This window comes from Elephas maximus, chromosome 17 (assembly GCF_024166365.1).
Source record: "Elephas maximus indicus isolate mEleMax1 chromosome 17, mEleMax1 primary haplotype, whole genome shotgun sequence".
In the NCBI taxonomy this organism is placed as follows: domain Eukaryota; kingdom Metazoa; phylum Chordata; class Mammalia; order Proboscidea; family Elephantidae; genus Elephas; species Elephas maximus.
Genome location: NC_064835.1, coordinates 27,867,406 through 27,886,141, shown reverse-complemented (window position 1 = coordinate 27,886,141; position 18,736 = coordinate 27,867,406). Strand labels below are relative to the sequence as shown.

Sequence of the window (18,736 nt, the reverse complement as noted above, 5' to 3'; positions counted from 1 at the left end):
AGATCACACAGAAAAGAGAGGCAAACTAGTTAAAGTGTTCATTAGCCCCACCGCCTGACTTTGATCACCTGTTCCCTGATTTATTTTAGGCTTGTGTCCTTGGGCCGTTAACTATTTTTGCGGCCATTTAAGATGCATGGAGGCAGGGGAACAGGCTGTATAATCTCTTTGTTTGGTAAATATGAGAGCTGAGGTAGTAAATTCATCAAATAAAAAGCCTAGACGAGGTCATTAGAGTGAGGATTTCTTTGCAAGCTTAAAAGTCATTTTTTGAGACAACTGTCTACTAAATGGGGGCAGAAAGTCCTCCTGATGGGACCTGCAGGCTGTGTTTGCCTTTTACACAATGAGGAGTCCAGGACTCTTGTGAGTTGCAGTTCAGGGGTACGTCCAGTTTAAAGACATGGGTGGCCCAAACAGGGCAAGGAGAGAGGTCACTGTTCACAAAGCAAAGAAAGGCCCAGCAGAACATAAAAAGAAAGACAAGAGTCCCTTTCGAATGAGTCAAAGCAAGAGAAGGTAGGTCTCCCATATGGTCCCTGGGGCATTGCCCCCAGGGGCACAGGGAGCCGTCAATCACAGCCACAGAAAAGGCTTAGGGGGACTTGAAAATCTGCTGAATTAACTCTATTGCTGCAGAGTGAATGTGTTTCACAGGCAGCTGAGCAGAGGGCCTGCAAGGCAGGGGGCTGTAGCCCTTAAAGAGATGAGAAGAATGCAAAGCCAGTGTGAAAACATCTGAACCCACTTCTGCTGCTGGCCTGGAGGCTGCCCATTCATAACCTGTGGCCCAGCCACCCCCTTCTGCCTCCAGTTAATGAAACCAGCATGGGGATCCTAATGACTGATCAAAGCCCATCCAGCTTCCCCAAGATGCCTGCCCCCTTGGCCCTGCCTAGAGTGGGGATGGTGTCAGGACAGGGAGGGAGAGAAGGGGCAAGAGAGGCTGGACTGGCCTCTCCTGATGAGGCCGGCCCCAGCCTTAACCTTCCCCTTGCAGGGCAGGTGAGATAACATTATCTTGACCCCAGGCCTCCAAGTGCAGTCTCCCAGGGCCCTGGGTGGGTCATGGGAAACATAACTTTTGTCACAGGGTCCCGAGCAAACACTTGACTTTCTTGTGCAGTGAGCTCACCACCCTGGTCTTGAAGTAAGGAGCTCTGATTTTGCCTGTCTTGTCTCCCTCTGGTCAATAATGAGGCCGCATCCTGGGTGAGTTGGCAAAACCCTCTCAATATTGCTCATCATCAAGTCACACTAAGTAAACATGTATCTACCTACATATCAGTTTGTTCTTAATCTCAACTATGAGCTGAGCATCCACGTTCGTAAGGGTGTGTGTCTAGTGGGTCAGACTAGTACCCACTAGGATTTCTGCTTTCAAGTCAAATACTCCTGCAGCCTGACATGCTGGGGACATGCAGACAGGGGAATACTAAATATTGAACATATACACAAATAGACCAGATGAAATATTTGTCCTGCCTATAAGCCAAGGGTGAATTATATTTGTGGAACAGTAGGTATGTCTCTACGCTTGAGGAGGATGGGGGTTGCTGATAGTAGGAGTTTTTTTGTGTGTGGGTAAAGTGACTGTGGAGAAGGTGTTCCTTCACTAGGACTTTAAGATGGTTTTCTGGAGTCGTTGCTGAACCATGGAAGAAAGAAGTTTGCTTGGTGGGTGATAGTGTGTATGGAGCGCTATAGGAAATGGGAGAACTCAATAACATGTCAGAGGTGGAGAGAGAGTACCTGAGTGAAGGGGATATGCGTGGAAGGAGACAGAGGGTATTTGTCTGGGAGGGAGACTGGAGGGGCACTTCCTGGGGATTCTATGAATGTGGGGGAGAGGGGAGCGACAGCAGAGAGTATAACTTTGACAGTTCCATTAGGATTAGTGGGAGGCACTGGGGCAAGAAGCCTGCCAGGAGGGCCTTGTGAAAGTCCAGGGGATAGATGGTCAGGCAGTGGCAGAGATGTAGGAGAAGGTAAAGGGAGGGATGGAGGAATCAACACAACACACTCAACTGAGAGTTCACACCGTAACCAGAGATAGTTTTTTCATTAATTATACCATTCCATTTGCCCCAGTGACTTGCCCCTACCCTTTCGCAGCATAACGTGAGGGTCTAGATGAAGGACCCAGCTACGGTAGTTGTTGTTAATTGTCATGGAGTCGGCTCTGACTCATGATGACCTCATGTACAACAGAACAAAATGTTGCCTGGTCCTGTGCCACCTTCACACTTGTTGGTGTGCTCAAGTCCATTGTTACGGTCACGGTGCATTCTGAGTGCCTTCCACCTGGCGGGCTCATCTTCCAGCACTGTATCAGACAATACCTACTTGTGACCCATAGGGTTTTCATTGGCTAGTTTTTGGAAGTAGATGGACAGGGCTTTCTTCCTAGACTGCCTCATTCTGAAAATTCTATTGAAATGTGTCCACTATGGGTGATCCTGCTGGTATTGCAATATTGGTGGCATAGCTTCCGGCATCATTAGATGGTAGAGGACGCTGCTGTTCTGATGGGAGGGAATTTAATCAGATGCCATCAGGAGGAGGAAGTAGGCTGTATAGAAGGCTCCAGTGGGCTGTTGCTTTTGTACTATCTAAACTCAGTCAGTCTTCAGTGCCTAATAAACACAGAGTGACATCCTTACAAGTAATCACAGAGTTTCCCCAGGATGGACTGAAGCAGAACTGAGGGGCTAGAAACTCCTTGGCTATCATACCATTTGGCTTGTGCCCAAATAGCATGTGGCCATAACCATGAATGCTTTCTACTAATTTGGGAAGGAAAAAAAAAAAAAAGCCTCCCTCATTTTTAATAACTTTATTCCCCAAACTTCAAAAATGAAATTGCCAAGTTAAGAACTTCCCTTGAAAAAAAAAGGAAATTCTAATTTATTATAAAGAAGGTCCGGGGCTTGGGAATTTTTTTAATGCAGATCCCTAATTTTCCAAAATGAGATTCTCCTGTGCATTTGAATAGATTATGCTCGGTATTGCTAGCCCTTAGCACAACGGGAACATTATTAAAACGACTGTGTGGGTCTCAGAGGAAGGGCTGTGCTCCTTGCTTCCTATTTCATTTTGGGGACTTCATGTCAGGGACTGTCCATTTCTTGCCTGTGGAAGAACCTGGGTTTCTGAAGAGGTATACAGAGGTGTGCTCAGCTGTCCAGGCTTTGAGGAAGCAGGAAATACAGGGTCCAAAAGCAATGACATTAAAGCTAAAGGAACAGGGAGGGGACAGTCCCCTTCAGGAAGTGATAGCCTGGTATCCCCTGTATGTCTGAGCCATGTTCCTTAGGTGCCGCTTTCCTGAAGACACTGAGTGGTGGAGGTCTTTTGCTTCTCCGGGATAATGAACATTATGAAGGAAATAGAGCAGAGCTTTCCCCTGAGAAGCTGGGACCAGCCTCTTGAAAGAATAAAGGGAAGGAGGCAAGAGGACCTGGGCAAGATGCCACAACAAAACTCGAGTGACCAGGTGCATATGGAAGAGTCATTCCGTGAGGGAGCCATTCCTAAAAGTCCTAAGGAATGAGAAGACGGACCCCCAAAGTCAGGCCAGTTGGCCTCAAAGCTCAGCTCTCTCTGGAGAGAACAGCCTCCGCCTGCCCCGTGGGTCAGAAGCCTTTGTTCTGGTGGCCCCACTATCTCCTCCATCCTATCCACTCCATCTCTTCCCCTAATGCCTTCCTTTTATCCTCCCGCCTTGATTAGTTTCTTAGGGACCAGTTCAGCTCAGGGAAGGCCAATGGCAATGTAGTTATAGCCTAGCAAACTAGCCAGGGCCACAAAGACCCCAAGACTTTGGCCTGGTCACTTCACTGTGGACAATGACGCTCCTTGTCAGACACCTCACTCCTGGACCTCTGGACATACAAGTAGAGCTGTTCCTTCCCACGGCAAATATTCCTCTGCTGTAAATGTGAATATTTTCAGTGGTGACATCCTGATAAGTCTCAGTGTGGAGAGCCTTGGAATGGTCCCTGATTCCAGATTCTGCTTTGAGGTCCTTGATAGGGAACTGGAACTTCCTTTTCCCCCACAAGAGGCTAGAGGTGGCTTGGGGATATGTTAGTCCAGCTGTAGGCTGAGCTTTGCATTAGGCTCCTCTACTTAACTACGCCCACTCAGTATTCGTGGGCAGCGCAGGCCCCTGCTACGGCACTCCTGTTAACCCCCGCCAAACCAAAGTTTCTCCCAGCTGCTGGGCAGGCAAAACGGGGTGGAAAGGAGGGAAGGAGAGAAGCAGCAGCTGCCAGCTGTGCCAGTGTGGCATTCTCTGACCTCTTGGCCTGAACCTAACCTAACCCTGAGCTGAGTGAGGTATGGGGATGTGGGTCTTTGCCTCTCTGCTCCTCATACCTGCTGCGGAGCCTGGAGAGCTTGGAGCCAGTTACAAAGGAAATGGAACCAAACTTCCTGTCTCTTAATCAATATCCCAGGGGTGTCCAACACTGGCTGAGAGATGAGAGATGAGTCTGCTTCTACTGAGGCAGGATGGACTCTCGGCTTCCCCACTATGGTCCCTAGGTTCCTCTCTCTCTTTTTCAGTTTTTCCTGGGCTCCCTCTGTACTTTCAATCTGAGTCTGGGGCTCTGAGAAGGGCCTAACATGGTGATGATGCTGGAAGCTTTCCACAGAAGAGCCGTGGAAATGCTGAGTCCAGGCTGGGGTCACCATGGAGAGCTACTGACTAACTGGCAGAGGGGTCACAGACTACAAGGAAAACTTCAGCAGGGCTGAGGAAGGAGCATGTTGCGTTGGACAAGCAGGGGTGGGGAGAAGGACATGGGCTTAAAGGTCATGAGTTGCCAGTGCTTTTGTATTTTCAGGAGCCGAAGAGTCAATGGTGGTCACATGCCAACACTGAAAAGTGACCAAGTGACCCCATCATCTGGTAATTTCACTGGGGATGGGGGAGGAATAACAAGAACGATAGAGCAGCTACTATGTGCATACTCCAGGCTGGGGGTGTCTAAGCCAGGACCTAATGTGAGCAAAGCCCCACCCCGTGTCTGCATCTTGAATATCCTTTTCATGGCGCACAGATCTCCCCTGTGTTTGAAATTCTCACGAGTGAGGAACAACAGGGGGAGGGCCAAGAAGGCTACGGGGAAAGGGTGAGAAGGATCTCCCACTGGCACACAGTAGGCACGCACTGCACATTTGCCCAGTGAATGAATGAATGAATGAAGGTTCTAGCTGGGTACTCAGTAATAATCTTTAAACTAATATTGTCTTGAGAGGCTAGGGTAGAGAAAAGAAGAGAGCATGAAGTTAGAAGTCAGAGGAAGGAGTCTTCTGAGAAAGCACAGTCTCTGAGTCTCCAAAGGAACCGAGCATGGATGGGAGGTACATGTAGGGAAGCAAAGACTTGGAGTGATGAGTCCCAAGGACTGCAGGAGCCCCACCCACCAAAGCTGAGCCAGGCTTCCAGACAGGGAGAGGGGACCACAGGATAGCAGTGAGGAGACTGCCCATGAGGTGATGGGGCCTTCTGTAGGTGTTACATCCAGGGCTGGAGTCTCAAAAGAACTTGGGGGACTGCCGTGTCATCCCTGAGCTGAGGGATGGAAACTGGGCCAGAGGGAAGTGATTGAAGGACTTTGAGAGTGAGCCCTGGCTTTTTCTGGGTAAAAACTGGGCAGAGTCCTGAAGAGAATGGAGATTCTTCCAGTAGGTCAGCAGAGAAGGACCAGACAAAATGGCTCTAATGACCAGCAAACAGGTGGGTCTGGAGCTAAAGAATCCCTAAGTAGGAAGTTTCATATAACACTTGAAGGTAAACTATTTGCACTTTGTACCTGAGTGGGGATTATGTACTGATCGCGTCTAAAGGGTTCGGCTACATTTGTCTGATGTCTGTGACTGTGAAGCAGGGTGGGGGGCAGGGACAGGACTATGACTATGTGCTCTAGGCAACGGTCCTAGGTCCTACATCTTATGGGACTAGTTCTTAGGTCCTGCGTGCTGGTGTCAGAGTTAGCCAAGTAGAGTGTGTTATCAGAGGCAATGCCTTCCTTCAGGAGTCTGTGTTTTGGGGTTTTCTCCAGAGAGGCCTCCTCAGTCCTGCCAGGGGGACAGCCCAGAGAGCTCCCAGGTTACAGCTGAGGGAGGCCTAGCTCTGCCCATCCACCCCCGGAATACCCATCCCAGCCTTGGCCAGGAAGTCCAAACTGAAATTAGGATTCTAAAGGCCCCCACAGTCCCTCACCTGTTCTTCCTGGGACCTGTGAGGCAGCGCCCCTCACGCACTCACCTGCGGGCCGTCCTGGTAGGGTGGGGGAGGGACATTCTGCGTGGCCATCATCGTCAGAGCTGGGGCTGGGGAGGCATGTTGCATCATGGGGTTGATTCACATGGAGGATCTGTGGGCAGGAGAGAGGGGGCCGCACCGTTAATATCACTTAGCACAGAGGACCCCTGGGGACCAGCCAGCTCCACATTTTTTCAGGCTGTGCCGCCTGGACTGGCTGGATACAGCAGGGGCTGGAATCCCTTTAGGGAAACAAATGAGAGCTAATAGGAGAGGTCAGGGTAGAGAGGCCTTGCTGTGCTATTTTGACTTGAAAGAAACAGTATTCAAGCCATGTGTAAAACAACCTGTACACTCTCAGTGATGCTTTGTTCAGCATCTGGCCTGGTATGTGTGTGTTGGGGCAGGGGGTGGGGCTGGAGAGGGAGGGTGGCTTGGCTGGTGGCAGAAGAGGGGGACTGGAGACCATTTCAACATCCCTCTTCTCTGGCCCTGGTGGCTCAGTGGATAAGAGCTACTGCTGCTAACCAAAACGTTGGCAGTTCAAATCCACCAGGTGCTCCTTGGAAACCCTATGGGGCAGTTCTACTCTGTCCTATAGGGTCGCTATGAGACGGAATCGACTTAACGGCAATGGGTTTGGTGTTTTTTTTTTTCTTCTTCTGGCCAAGAGTGCCCTGAGCGTCTTCATATCCAGACATGAGAAGGGTCCTTCTCACCCCACCCTTCCCCAGCCTTTCTGGGGCAGCCACGAGCACTCACATGGGGCTGCAAGGCCTCACCCTGACGCGCTCCAGTTCCCACCTTCCTGGCCTCGAGATCTCCAAGCACCAGGTAGCCCCTCTCAAGTGCGCTCACCACACCCCCTAGTGGTGAAAAGGGATGTAAGCCATTGCCCTTTCCTCAGAAGAACAGAGCTAGGGGCCCAAGAGGGACTACTCTGAGGTCTTTGCAGAAGGAAAAGAGGCAGGGAAACATCGGTGTCATGGGTTGAATTATGTTCCCCCCCCCCCCAAATATGTGTATTAACTTGGTTAGGCCATGATTCCCAGTATTCTGTGGTTGTTCTCCCTTTTCTGATTGTAATTTTATGTTAAAGAGGATTAGGGTGGGATTGTAAAACCCCTACCAGGTCACAACCCTGATCCAATGTAAAGGGAGCTTCCCTGGGGTGTGGCCTGCACCACCTTTTATCTCTCAAGAGATAAAAGGAAAGGGAAGCTAGCAGAGAGTGGGGACCTCATACTACCAAGAAAGGAGCACTGGGAGCAGAGCACGTCCTTTGCTCCCGGGGTTCCTGTGCAGAGAAGCTCCTAGTCCAGGGAAGATTAACTAGAAGGACCTCCCTCCAGAGCCAACACAGAGAGAAAGCCTTCCCCTGGAGCTGATGCCCTGAATTTGAACTTCTAGCCTACTAGACTGAGAAAATAAATTTCTCTTTGTTAAAGCCATCCACTTGTGGTATTTTTGTTATAGCAGCCCTAGATGACTAAGACAACCGGAGAGCCAGGGACTGAACTCAGGTCACCTCTCAGGCTTTTCTAGGTGTGTCTTGTGAGTGTGAGCGTATGGATGAATCTGTGCATTTTGTTAAGGAAGATTTTCCTTAGCCTTGGTTGATTATGTTGTTGTGTGCCATCAAGTCAACTCTGATTCATTATGACCCTATAGAACAGGGTAGAACTGTCCCACAGGGTTTCCTAGGCTGTAATCTTTACGCAAGCAGATTGCCAGGTCTTTTCTCCTGTGGAGCTGCTGGTGGATTCTAACTGCCACCCTTTCAGTTAACAGCCAAGAGCTTAAACATTGTGCCACCAAGGGCTGCTTTTGGCTAATTATTGTCACAGGCACTTGGGGCTGGAAGAGACATCAGGAGCCAAGTGGTCCACCTCCCCTCTTTACCCAGGAAGAGATGGAAGCCAGCAGAGGTGAAGTGTGGGGGTGCTAGTGGAGTGGGGATGGAACCTAAATCTCCAGATTCCCAGCTCCTCATCTGCACCACTGTGCCACACCCCTGCCCCTCCCTCCATCACCAGGAAGTGAGCTGTCTCCAGTGGACCTCGAGAGTGTGGTGCTGTAAGAAGAGACAGCCTGGCAGTGCCACCCAAGGAAACAGCATGCCCAGAGAGCTGTTTGCTACAGTAGATGCTCTGAGATATTTACAGCTAGAAACCCCAGGCTAGCTGCCTGATGCAGGCCTGCCCATCTGTGGGCTGTGGAGACTCCTAAGAATCTCTGTGGGGTGTACAACCTGTCCTTCTGTCCTTCCACCCTGGGTGCAAGGAAGGCTATGAGCACAGCACTTAGACCCTCCCTCCCTTCTCCCTGTGGGGACTCATCCTCTCAGCCTGATGCCCTTCATCCTCTCAGCCTGATGCCCCTCATGCTCTCAGCCTGATGCCCCCCATCCCCTCAGCCTGATACCCCATCTTCTCAGCCTGATGCCCCCATCCTCTCAGCCTGATGCCCCCCCCACCCCAAGTCTTCCAAAATGTTCACACATCTGAACTCTGCAGGAATTTGAGGGTGTTTTGGAGCTGTCATTAAGTAAAGGGGTGGGTCTCCAGGCCCTATATGTGTGTGTGAGCACATTGTTCTTTCTGTTCTTTTTTAGGAATTGCAGGGAAGATCAGCTCTCAGGTACCAAGGATGCGTTGACCTTAAGTGCATGTGGGAGAATCCTGGAAATTCACTTATTCATTCAACAGATATGTAGCACCCACATGCAGAGAACTGTGCTAGGGGATGTGGGAGGCTGGATGAGATGAGCCAAGGTCTTCTCTGTCAATAAAGGCAGTGATAGTAAAGCAGGAAGGAAGAAACCGAGATGGTACAAATGGAGATTTTGCAGGGAGTGATGACTTTGGCTGTGCTAAAAACGTGGTAACTGCAGAATAATTTTCATTGGCCTGGCTGCATTTTATACCCCACTGTATCGGGGCCTTATTTCTGAAGATGGGTCACTAGGGTTCTTTTGTAACAAGAGCACTCAGGGTCTCTCCTGTGTCATGCACACTGGACACCGGAGATCTATGATCTACTTTGCAAAGGGCCCAGAAGGGCGCCATGGAGGGGAGTCTCTCTCTTCAGGCAGGGAAATAAGTGCTTAGTTTCATGGCTGCATCTTTGTCTGGATGGTGGTAAGCTCCAAAAAAGACAAGAGCAGAGTGGAGAGGGTTCTAGAGGAAAAAAAGAGGAAACAGACTCCTTGAGATATCAGAAAGAACCTCCCAGGATTAAGACTTCTGAGATATTAAAATGGGTGTGGAATCTCTCTTTTGGACTCTGAGGAGTAAAGGAAATAGGGATATTTCACGAGTGTGCCAGGCTCTCTGGGTGGGGCCCAAGGGCCCTGAAGGCAGGGGAAATCTCTTCCCTGGAAGCACCCATCTTAGATGTTCTATGGTCGGGGGGAAAAAAGTAGAAAGCTGTAGTGTCGGCAGTCACCAAAAGAGGGAGCCTGGGGACAGAGTCTGAGGTGGCAGCTTAGTCTAAAGGGATTTGGTGGTGCAGTGGTTAAGGACTCAGCTGCTAACCAAAAGGGTGGTAGTTCAGATCCACCACCTACTCCTTGGAAACCCTACGGGGCAGTTCTACTCTGTCCTATAGGGTTGATTCTAGTTGAAATTGACTCGACAGCAAAATGGGTTTGGTTTGAGGGGCAACTAGCTCCCTTTTGCCAAATCTGGGGTGTGAGTCTTTGGTAATCTCATCCCATGGATAAGAAAGTCATATTGAAGGCAGAGCAATGGAAGCACAATGAGGAGAATTTAGGCTAAATAGGGGAGTCTTTCCTTTGCATTCTTTTGTTTACCACCCATTGAGAGGTGGAATCATTTTAAGCGTTGGGCTACTAACCAAAAGGTCAGCAGTTCAAAACCACCAGCCGCTCTCCCTTGGAAACCCTATGGGGCAGTTCTATGCTGTCCTATAGCGTTGCTATGAGTCAGAATTGACTCAATGGCACTGGGTTTGGTTTGTTTGTTTGGGATCCCTGGAAACATTTGCAGGAACACGGGGCTGCGCTGTCTGGGTGTGAGGAGGGAAGGTTAAGAGGGGTCTGCCCCAGAGACAACCATGGATGAGGCCGAGGGGAGAGTCTTCAGTCCTGAGCTCAGACCCAGGGCAGGCAGGGTGGGGCAGCCTCCCCAGGGGACACAGGGGCAAACTTCTGAAGACCCAGATGGCCCTTCCTCCTGCCCCTCCCCCCCTGCAGGTCACCATAGGCCACTAGGCCACTGCCCCACTGCCCTCTGGGGGCTCCTGCAAGAGAACAGGAGGCCTTTTCATCAGGGGCTTAAGTTCCCTTCTCTGCCCACTCAGGCACAGATGCCTCCGGCAATGTGACACTTAGAGGGTTCAGCTCCTTTAAGACCGTGTGTCCACCTTGGGGAAACGCCTCTGTCTGCACTGCCTCCATCCACATCCTTGGGAAAACCCGCCAGCTAGGCTCATCCTGGGGGGCCACGTGGAGCCATCCTGGGGAGGAATTTTGGGATTGGACTCCTCTCGTGATAGGCTGAGGTTGCGGCAGGGTATGGGGCACAGATGACTGCATTTGTTCCTGCCCCCTGACCCTAGCTGACTGGAACTGAATCCAGTGCTGAGGGAGGAGAAGGGAGGAGGGACTGATTTTCTGTGGCTCCTCGTCCCAACCCACCACCCCAAACTGGAGCAGTAGCTGCAGCTGCTAGCCCTTTGTGGGGAAACCTGCCCTTTTTGCCCTTTCTTCGGGAGAGGGAGCTCCAGGAAACCCAGCCCAGCCTTCTGAGGCTTAGTCGGTGGCTCTGTTACCAGACACCAGGGCACTCGACGGAGCAGAGCCAAGACTGCAAATGGAGGCCACATGAGGGACAATTAGCTAACGAGAAATTTCCCGGCAAGGAGGGGCTCACGTGGAAAGGTTTTATTAATGCTGAAAAATCTTTATATGACAGCTGGGAGAAAACAAAAACCAAAAAACAACAATCTAATGCAACACCCGACCCCACAATGATACACAGAAAGGAATCATGTGTCACTGATACCATCAGAAGAAGCTTAAAGCACCGCTTTGCAACTTTCAGGACCTGAGTGATGCAGCGTGCGTAGGCTGGGTGTAGGTGAGTGGGCATGTCCCGACACCAGGAACCCAGCTCCCTCTGTCTCCCTAACTCTAGCTCCTCCACATCCCTGTGTGCTGAGGTCTTCCGTCTGTAGCCCAAGCTCCAGCATGCTGACAAACTGGCTTAGAAAAAAATGCCAAGCTTGTTAGGAAGGAGCTCATTAGGACTTGTTGACATGAAACCCATTAGACCAATTAACATTCCATTAACGGCCTGGGGCACCAAGGGGTTAATGCTGCCCAGCAGTAATTGGGCCGGGGTGCCCGGGTTGGGGGCTTGGGGCCTCAAGGATGAGAAACAAAGTCTAATTGGGACCTCTCTGGCTAGCTGGCCTGACAGCATTTGTTCCTGCCCCCTGACCCTAGCCGACTGGAACTAAATTGTATCCGGTGCCGAGGGAGGAGAGGGGAGAAAGGGGCTGACTTTCCTTTGGTTCCTTGCTGTCCCAGTCCACCACCCCATACTGGGGCCTGGGAGGGTGGTCAACACAAGGACACAGAGGTGGGGGTGATGTTTCCACCCTCTTGGACTCGGCTAGGCTCATTTTCTTCATGCTCTGCCTTTCTTACATGCACACACACTCCGTTCTGGTCCAACTTCTCTCTTAGCCCCAGGAGCCCAGGTGGTGCAAACGCTTTGAGCTTTACTACTAGCCTAAAGGTTGGCAGTTAGAGCCCATCCAGTGACACCATAGAAGTAAGGCCTGGCGTTCTGCTTCTGTAAAGATTACAGCCAAGAAAACCCTACAGAGCAGTTCTACTCTGTAACACATGGGGTAGCCATGAGTCCGGATCAACTCAATGGCAATGGGTTTGGTTTTGTTTATTTGTTACTCACTTTTAGAAACTTTGGAGGAGCTCGAACTCTTGAGGCCCCAGAGCCTAATTCATCCAAACATGTTATATTGGGAAGGGAGGGTTTGTAGGGCACTGGCTGGTCCTGGGACTGCTAAGAGGCACGATAGAGGGTCCCCTAGGAGTCTTCTCTGTCCTTGACACACTACAGGGACAGGTTTTCCCACTATCTTATGCCTGTTCATCTTACACCACTTCGCTTTTACAAAAGCACTACATTACCACCTGTTCTGGCTAAGGAAAGAAACCCGAAGAGGATTTTCGCTTTTACACAAAAATGGCGCAAAAAGCGAAAATAGCGTTCCTGCCTGTAAACAGCCGGTTTGGCGGCTTGCATGCCCCACTGAGGGTGGGCTCAGCAGGCTGGCGAGGTTAGATGGGCACCAGTCTCATGTGACACTCCCAAAGGGTGGTAGGTCCAGTCGAGGTCCAGGGCGCCGCAGTCCAGATTGGTGGGGTCGGCTGGGGAAAGCCTGGTCAGAAAGCCCAGCAGCTCCTTCCTCCCTCCCGCCCCCTCATGAGGCTCCTCCTCGCCTTCCTCTGCTGCCGCCCTCTCCTTCTCTTCTTTCTCCAATGGCTTCTGGGAGGCTGTGGTGGCTGCTGGTCCCCCAACCTCCTGGCCGACTGCCCCTGGGGCACTCCACCGTCAGGGGGCACTCCACCGTCAGGGGGCACTCCACCGTCAGGGGGCACTCCACCGTCAGGAGGCACTCCACCGTCAGGGGCACTCCACCGTCAGGGGGCACTCCATCGTCCTGGGCCACCTGCCCTCTGGGACCATCTTCTACAGCTCCCAACCAGGTTTCATGTGCCATCTGGTATAATTTGTAGGTTATTTTGCGGGTGTTGGAATGCTAAAAAAAATTCCCATATAAATTGAGGGTAATTACGTCTTCCCTTACACTTCTGCTTACGAAAAATTTCATGGGAACACTATACTTTCAGATAGCGGGGGAAACCTGTATAGCAGTATATTTTCATTATTTTCCTTCCCTCTCTGGGTCTCAATTTCCTCGTCTGTCAAAACGCTGGGATTGGGTGCAGTGATTCGTGAGCTCCTCCATAGTTCCTAATTCCCGTGATGGTAGCCTGCGGGTCAGAGCGTCCGGACTCTGGCACCCAAGCTCTGCCACTTATCTGCCTCTTGCACAAGTCACTTTGCCTTTACCAGACCGTTCTGAAAGCCTTTGCCTACCCTTAACACTCAATAAATGCTTGTTGAGCTGAACTCAAATTGTTGGATTGTAGCTTTATTTCTCTTCTCTTCCTCACTTCATACTTGAGTGCGGAGGAAGGAGGCCTCTTGAATCCATAAGCTAGGAGCCCTTCTCAGTCACCCCAACCCAGACACCCCCAGGTTACCGGCCCCACCCCACCCCCACCTGTCCCATCTGAGCAGCTGCCCGGGCCTGGGTTCTGATGTCTAGACAGATTTGCAGGAGGCTGAAATAACACAGTGAACTCAGCAGGAGGGACCAAAAAGCAGCTTTAGTGACCTGGCTTGCTTCAACTTTTCCCTCTGGAGCAGCTACTTCAACCCTGGGATGATCCATTTATTTTTTTCTTCAGGGAGAGCCTTGTCCGGATTGATACCGTCCCTGGTCCAGCTCCCTTCCCACAAGCGGGCTGTAGGTGGCGTCACAGAACCCACTTTAATTGCATTATATAATGTAACCTGTTTACTAAATCATGTAATCAGTCGCCTTAGGATTTACAGCTTCTAATGTGTATGGAGAATTGGACTTTGAGTCAAATTTAAAAACAAATAAAAATGAGAGGCAGCTGTTGCTGATAGTGTGATATTCATCTTTTGGAAACAAATTCACCCCAGTGCTATAAATGATGCCTGGAAAAAAGTGCTGTTGGTGGGAAGGAACTGGCTAGCTCTCCTCTGCTGGCAGCTCAGAGCGATGAATCTTGAAATAACGGTGTCAGCCTGTCACTGATTTCATGTGACTGTGGATTTATCTAAAGAAATGCATGCGTGCACCCCTCCCTCGCCCAGTCGCTCTGTAAGGGCTGAAAATCAACAAGCCGAAAGCTGAGTGTTTAGGGAAACTCAGTGGTCCCGTGGCTTGGCATATGGGGTTGGCACCAAGGACTGGGCCATGACAAGGGTGAGGACAATGAGGGTGTAGTGGGGGGTGCAGTGGGAAACAGGGCACACCCATGGGCTGTGTGGATTTAAAATGTGAGCAGGGATCTGTTCCCCTGAGTCAGTTGTCTGGTTGAAAATGTATCCAAATGAGGGAAAAGTGAAAGGTCTTTGAGGAGGGGCCCACAGAATGGTGGGAAAAGAGGCAAGCTCCCAGCTCATAGCACACGGATCACGGTCCCTGTGGTTCCCCTGCCAGGTGCCCTGGGAGCCAGGAGGAAGCTCAGGGGCCTAAGAGTTCAGGCAACAGGAATGTCACGGCCTAGGGGATGTTGCTCTCCCTAGGGGATGCTGCTCTCCTGTACCTACCTTCCTGCCTTGGGTCAGGGCAGGTGCTCAGAGTGGGGCCTGGGAGCCAGGAGAGTAATTGTGTCTGTGTTACTGAAGGAGGAATTGAGCTGGAGAAATTGAGCAAGATTTGCACTTAGGATCTGGTCCCCTTGCTCACTCTGTGTCCTGAAGGCTGGTTGACTAAGAGGTCGATTGACTCAATGGTCCACATTGACCCAGCTCCCAGGGGACACTGAGCCTGGTACTGCACCGGAGGCCCACTTCCCCGATGCCCGTGCTGTTCCTGCTTTACTGACTTCAGGAGGAAGCAGAGAGGGCAACCAAGACAGCAGGCAACTCAGGCCCTTGGCTCCCCACAGCTCTCTGTACTAATGACCATTTGTTACCTTTCTGGGAAGCCTGCTTGGGAGGTGGTGCCAGGTCACACCCTATTATTATGATGCTGGTCTCCAGGGAACAGAGAGGGACAGAGAGGATGCCAGCATCAGCTCTGGCTGGGACTACCTGCTTCTGACTCCGTGAGAGATGTGGAAAGCAATCACTCTCTCCCTCCCTCTCTGCCTCCCCTCAACTGCCCTATGGGAAAAATGGCCTTTGGAAGTGATAAGAGCCCTCTATGAAAACAGGAGACCCCCATCCCCATCCCAAGGAGCGTGGTCTCCTCTGAATGGCTCGTAGTCCTGCTTCCTAGGGCCTCCACCTCCTCTCCTTTCCCTGTCTCCAAAGCCATTTTATTGTTTGCTCTTTGTCTGGAATAACGATATGCCCCTTATGTGGCTAGGTCAGCAGGTCATTTATGTACGCGCTGACCCCCAGCCTAGAGATGAGTAAGAGCTTGCTGCTAGAGACCCAATTCTGGGAGGAGGGATGGCTTCTATTCACCCTGGGCCCTTCTGTGTCCACAACTTTGTGGGTGGAGCTGTGTGGTCACACAAGGTGGGATTTCAGGAGGGGCTCTGAGCCTTGGACTGAAGGGGCTGCTGGCAAGGCCGGACCCACACCACCCTCCTCACCTGCAGTCCCTTCAAGGCCAGGCTCATTTTCCTTGACCTTCGGCCTGGCCTGGCCTGGCTTCCCAGGATAAGCCCCTCCATCCTGTCCTATACCTTCCTGACATGCCTCTTGGATTCATGGGTTTTCACAGCGCACCAGGGCCCAGAATTCCAGGGCTGCAGCCTCTCTTCTTTCACTACCCCCGATTCAGCTAATTTTCAACTTGGCTTCTAAAAAATGGACCAGAGTTATGAGAGCAACACCTAGGCTGCTCCCAAACCCCTCCTTCCTGGCTTCAGCCCTGGCTTCTCCATCCCAGTACCACTTCCTCCTTGCCTTGCCTGTCATACCTCTGCTGGCTTCAAAAAGCCGCTGATATATTTTACAAACTGAAACAGCAATTTAATTCCCCCTGATAGCGGCAATTGTCCATTAGATCTTCCTACCGAGGAGCTTAACAATAATTCCTTTCATCCAACTGCTTGCTTCTTCTTGATCTGAGAATCAATCCCATAAATAGCAGGCAAGAGTTTTCACATTACTCTCCCCCTCCAGCTTTTAGCATTTTGATGAAGATTCTCATCTCCTCTTTAAGCACTTTATAACTTGGCAATTTTTCCTCCTTTGGTTCCTTTAAACAAAATAAAACAAAAAAGGGAAGGAAAAAAAAGCATGCTGGTTGTAAGCCTGAATCCTTCTCACTGAGAGATGGTTTGCACCGTCTCCTGCCTGGAGGCAGGGGGATGGTTGCAATGACCTCTAATACGTTCTAGCTGCTAAAGTGGGTGTACCTCTGCCCCAGAGGGGCATCGTTAGTTTGGTCCCAGATTTCACCCTCACCCACGATTGGGCTTCTCCTTTTGCCACTGATGCTCTACTTATCCAGTATTTTCCCCTTTCCAGGAGACCCTTCCCCTGGCTGTGGCACCCCCAGGATGGAGGTCAGAGGCCATAACTGCCACCCTGGGGTTGAAGGCCACATGGAGGTTCAAGTCGGTGGTGCCTCTCTCTGGGTCTGTTTCCAGTGCTTCCCGCCCACCACACAGGCAACCCTCTAACCCAGAGATGGGATTCTGTCCTCTCTTTCTCACCTCTAGCCCCCTTCACCTTAATCCCAATAACATGAGTGAGAGAGTGGGGACACAACAGGGAAAGGGGCCTGGAGGACTTTTGTTCACCCTCTTTTCTTGTAAGCCTCCAAGCAGCTCCAGGAGTGAGGGATGGGAGAGCCCTCCAGCTCTTTCATGGGGCGGCTGTTTAGGAGGGTTGCCAGGGCACCTGGGGGCCCAGCCGGCTCCCGTGAGACGCCATCATGTGCACACGCACAGAGAAACAAATCTAAAAATGAACCCAGGGACTGAAATCCCCCTCGACAAACCTGATTCCCAGCTTTATTATTATTTGTAGAGAGCTGACAGCAGCCACTGCTCAGGAACCGAGCTGAGAAAACAACACGGGCAGGCCCCTGAGGCTCACAACTCAACAGAGACAGACAAACAGCTCAGACGCTGGGGATCCCACATCCAAGAAGGGCTTCTGTTCTGTTAGGATCAAGACAGCCAGTCCCTGCTGCACAGCCTGCCTCCCTCCCTTTCAAAATCCTTGACCTTCTCCAAGGCACAGTGGGGCAGATGGCACTGCCTGGGAGCTGGGAAGAGGAGAGAGGGCAGGAGGAGTAAGGTGCAGGTGGGAAGAGGGCAGGAGCAGTGGGGCTGCCACAGGAGGCTCCACAGGGGTAAGGCTCCCTGCAGCCCACCAACCCATCACCTGCACTGATCTCAGCAAAGAGGGGCTGCCAGAGAATTCTCCTGGAAGCAGAGGATGCTCAGAGAGTCACAGGTCCCTTTTCTCATTGGGAATGACTGGGCCGGATGATACTATCCTTGGATGATACTTGGTTCCAATTTTCTAAACTGGCTTCCAGAAAAAGGGGTCAGGAGATAGGTTTGTGGAAGCAAGTTGCTGCCTGGGTTCAGTCTACCATTGAGCAGTCACTCATCCCTGACACTTCCTTAGCCAGCCAAGGGAGGTTCTTGCCCTGGGCCTTCATGGTAGCCCAAGTGAGGCTCAGGAGAAAAAGGAGGGGAGACCAGGGTAGAGTCCACAGCCATGGAGATCAGCTGGAGGGAGGCAAGATGCCCAGCCAGGTTCCCTCCATCCTTTGTCCTCAATGCTGTTTGGAATGAGGGAAGCAACATTGGGCTCTGTTTCCCTGACCTGTCAGGAAAGGCAGCCCCTAGGATGGCCGTGAGTGAGGCTGGGCAGAGTCCACTCCTGAGCATTACCGTCTCTACTTAAACCCCAGCTGAGAAAACATGCCCTCTATCACTTTCTATGTTTCCTCTGAGCCTTTTGCTGTGCGTCTCGCTGCCAGCAAGGCCCTCTGTATCACATAACCATGTCTTTCTTTCGTTAAAACTTTGCTCAAAACGCCACTCTTTCAGGAAGCCTTCATTTGTTTCCCACCCCAGGGCTGTCCTCTCAGCTGGAGCCTTGCCATCAGGTGTCAATGGGGACGCTGTGGCTTTAATTATCACTATGTGTGCTCCTGGAGTCCTTCCTGGGTGGTGCAAACAGCTAACACGCTCAGCTGCCAACCCAAAGGTTGGAGGTTCAAGTCCACCCGGAGGCATCTCGGAAAAAAGCTCTGGTGATCTACTTCAGAAAAATCAGCCATTACTCTGATACATATGGGGTCACCAGAGTTGGAGGCAACTCGGTGGCAACTGGTTTGTGTGTTCCTAGGTCACTGAAAATCTACTTCCCATCATGTGTCCCATCTTGCCTATTAATCCTGTGTTCCCCAGCAGAAAAGGTCATGGCTTTGTATTGCATTTTCCTTCTAGGGAAAGCCACAGAAAGCCTATGCCATATGATTTCATGACTGCCAACTGAAAAGTCAGCAGTTTAAATCCACCAGTGTGGCTCCATGGTAAAGATTACAGCCTAGGAAACCCTATGGGGCAGTTCTACTCTGTCATATAGGGTGGCTATGAGTTGGAATTAACTCAATGGTACACAACAACAACCTCCTTATGGAGCCTGAATATATACACCATTACAA

At 51.0% G+C, this 18,736-nt stretch overlaps 1 protein-coding gene across 3 annotated transcripts in view; it reads right to left on the bottom strand.

The window, feature by feature from the left end:
• Nucleotides 1-18,736, bottom strand: part of PKNOX2 (PBX/knotted 1 homeobox 2) — a 354,889-nt gene that overhangs the window by 90,073 nt on the left and 246,080 nt on the right. For all 3 annotated transcript variants that reach the window (XM_049857337.1, XM_049857336.1, XM_049857338.1), the window contains one exon: nucleotides 6,278-6,386. In XM_049857337.1, coding sequence (XP_049713294.1) covers nucleotides 6,278-6,364 — 87 coding nt within the window. In that variant the 5' untranslated portion in view covers nucleotides 6,365-6,386. The remainder of the gene's footprint in view (nucleotides 1-6,277; nucleotides 6,387-18,736) is intronic.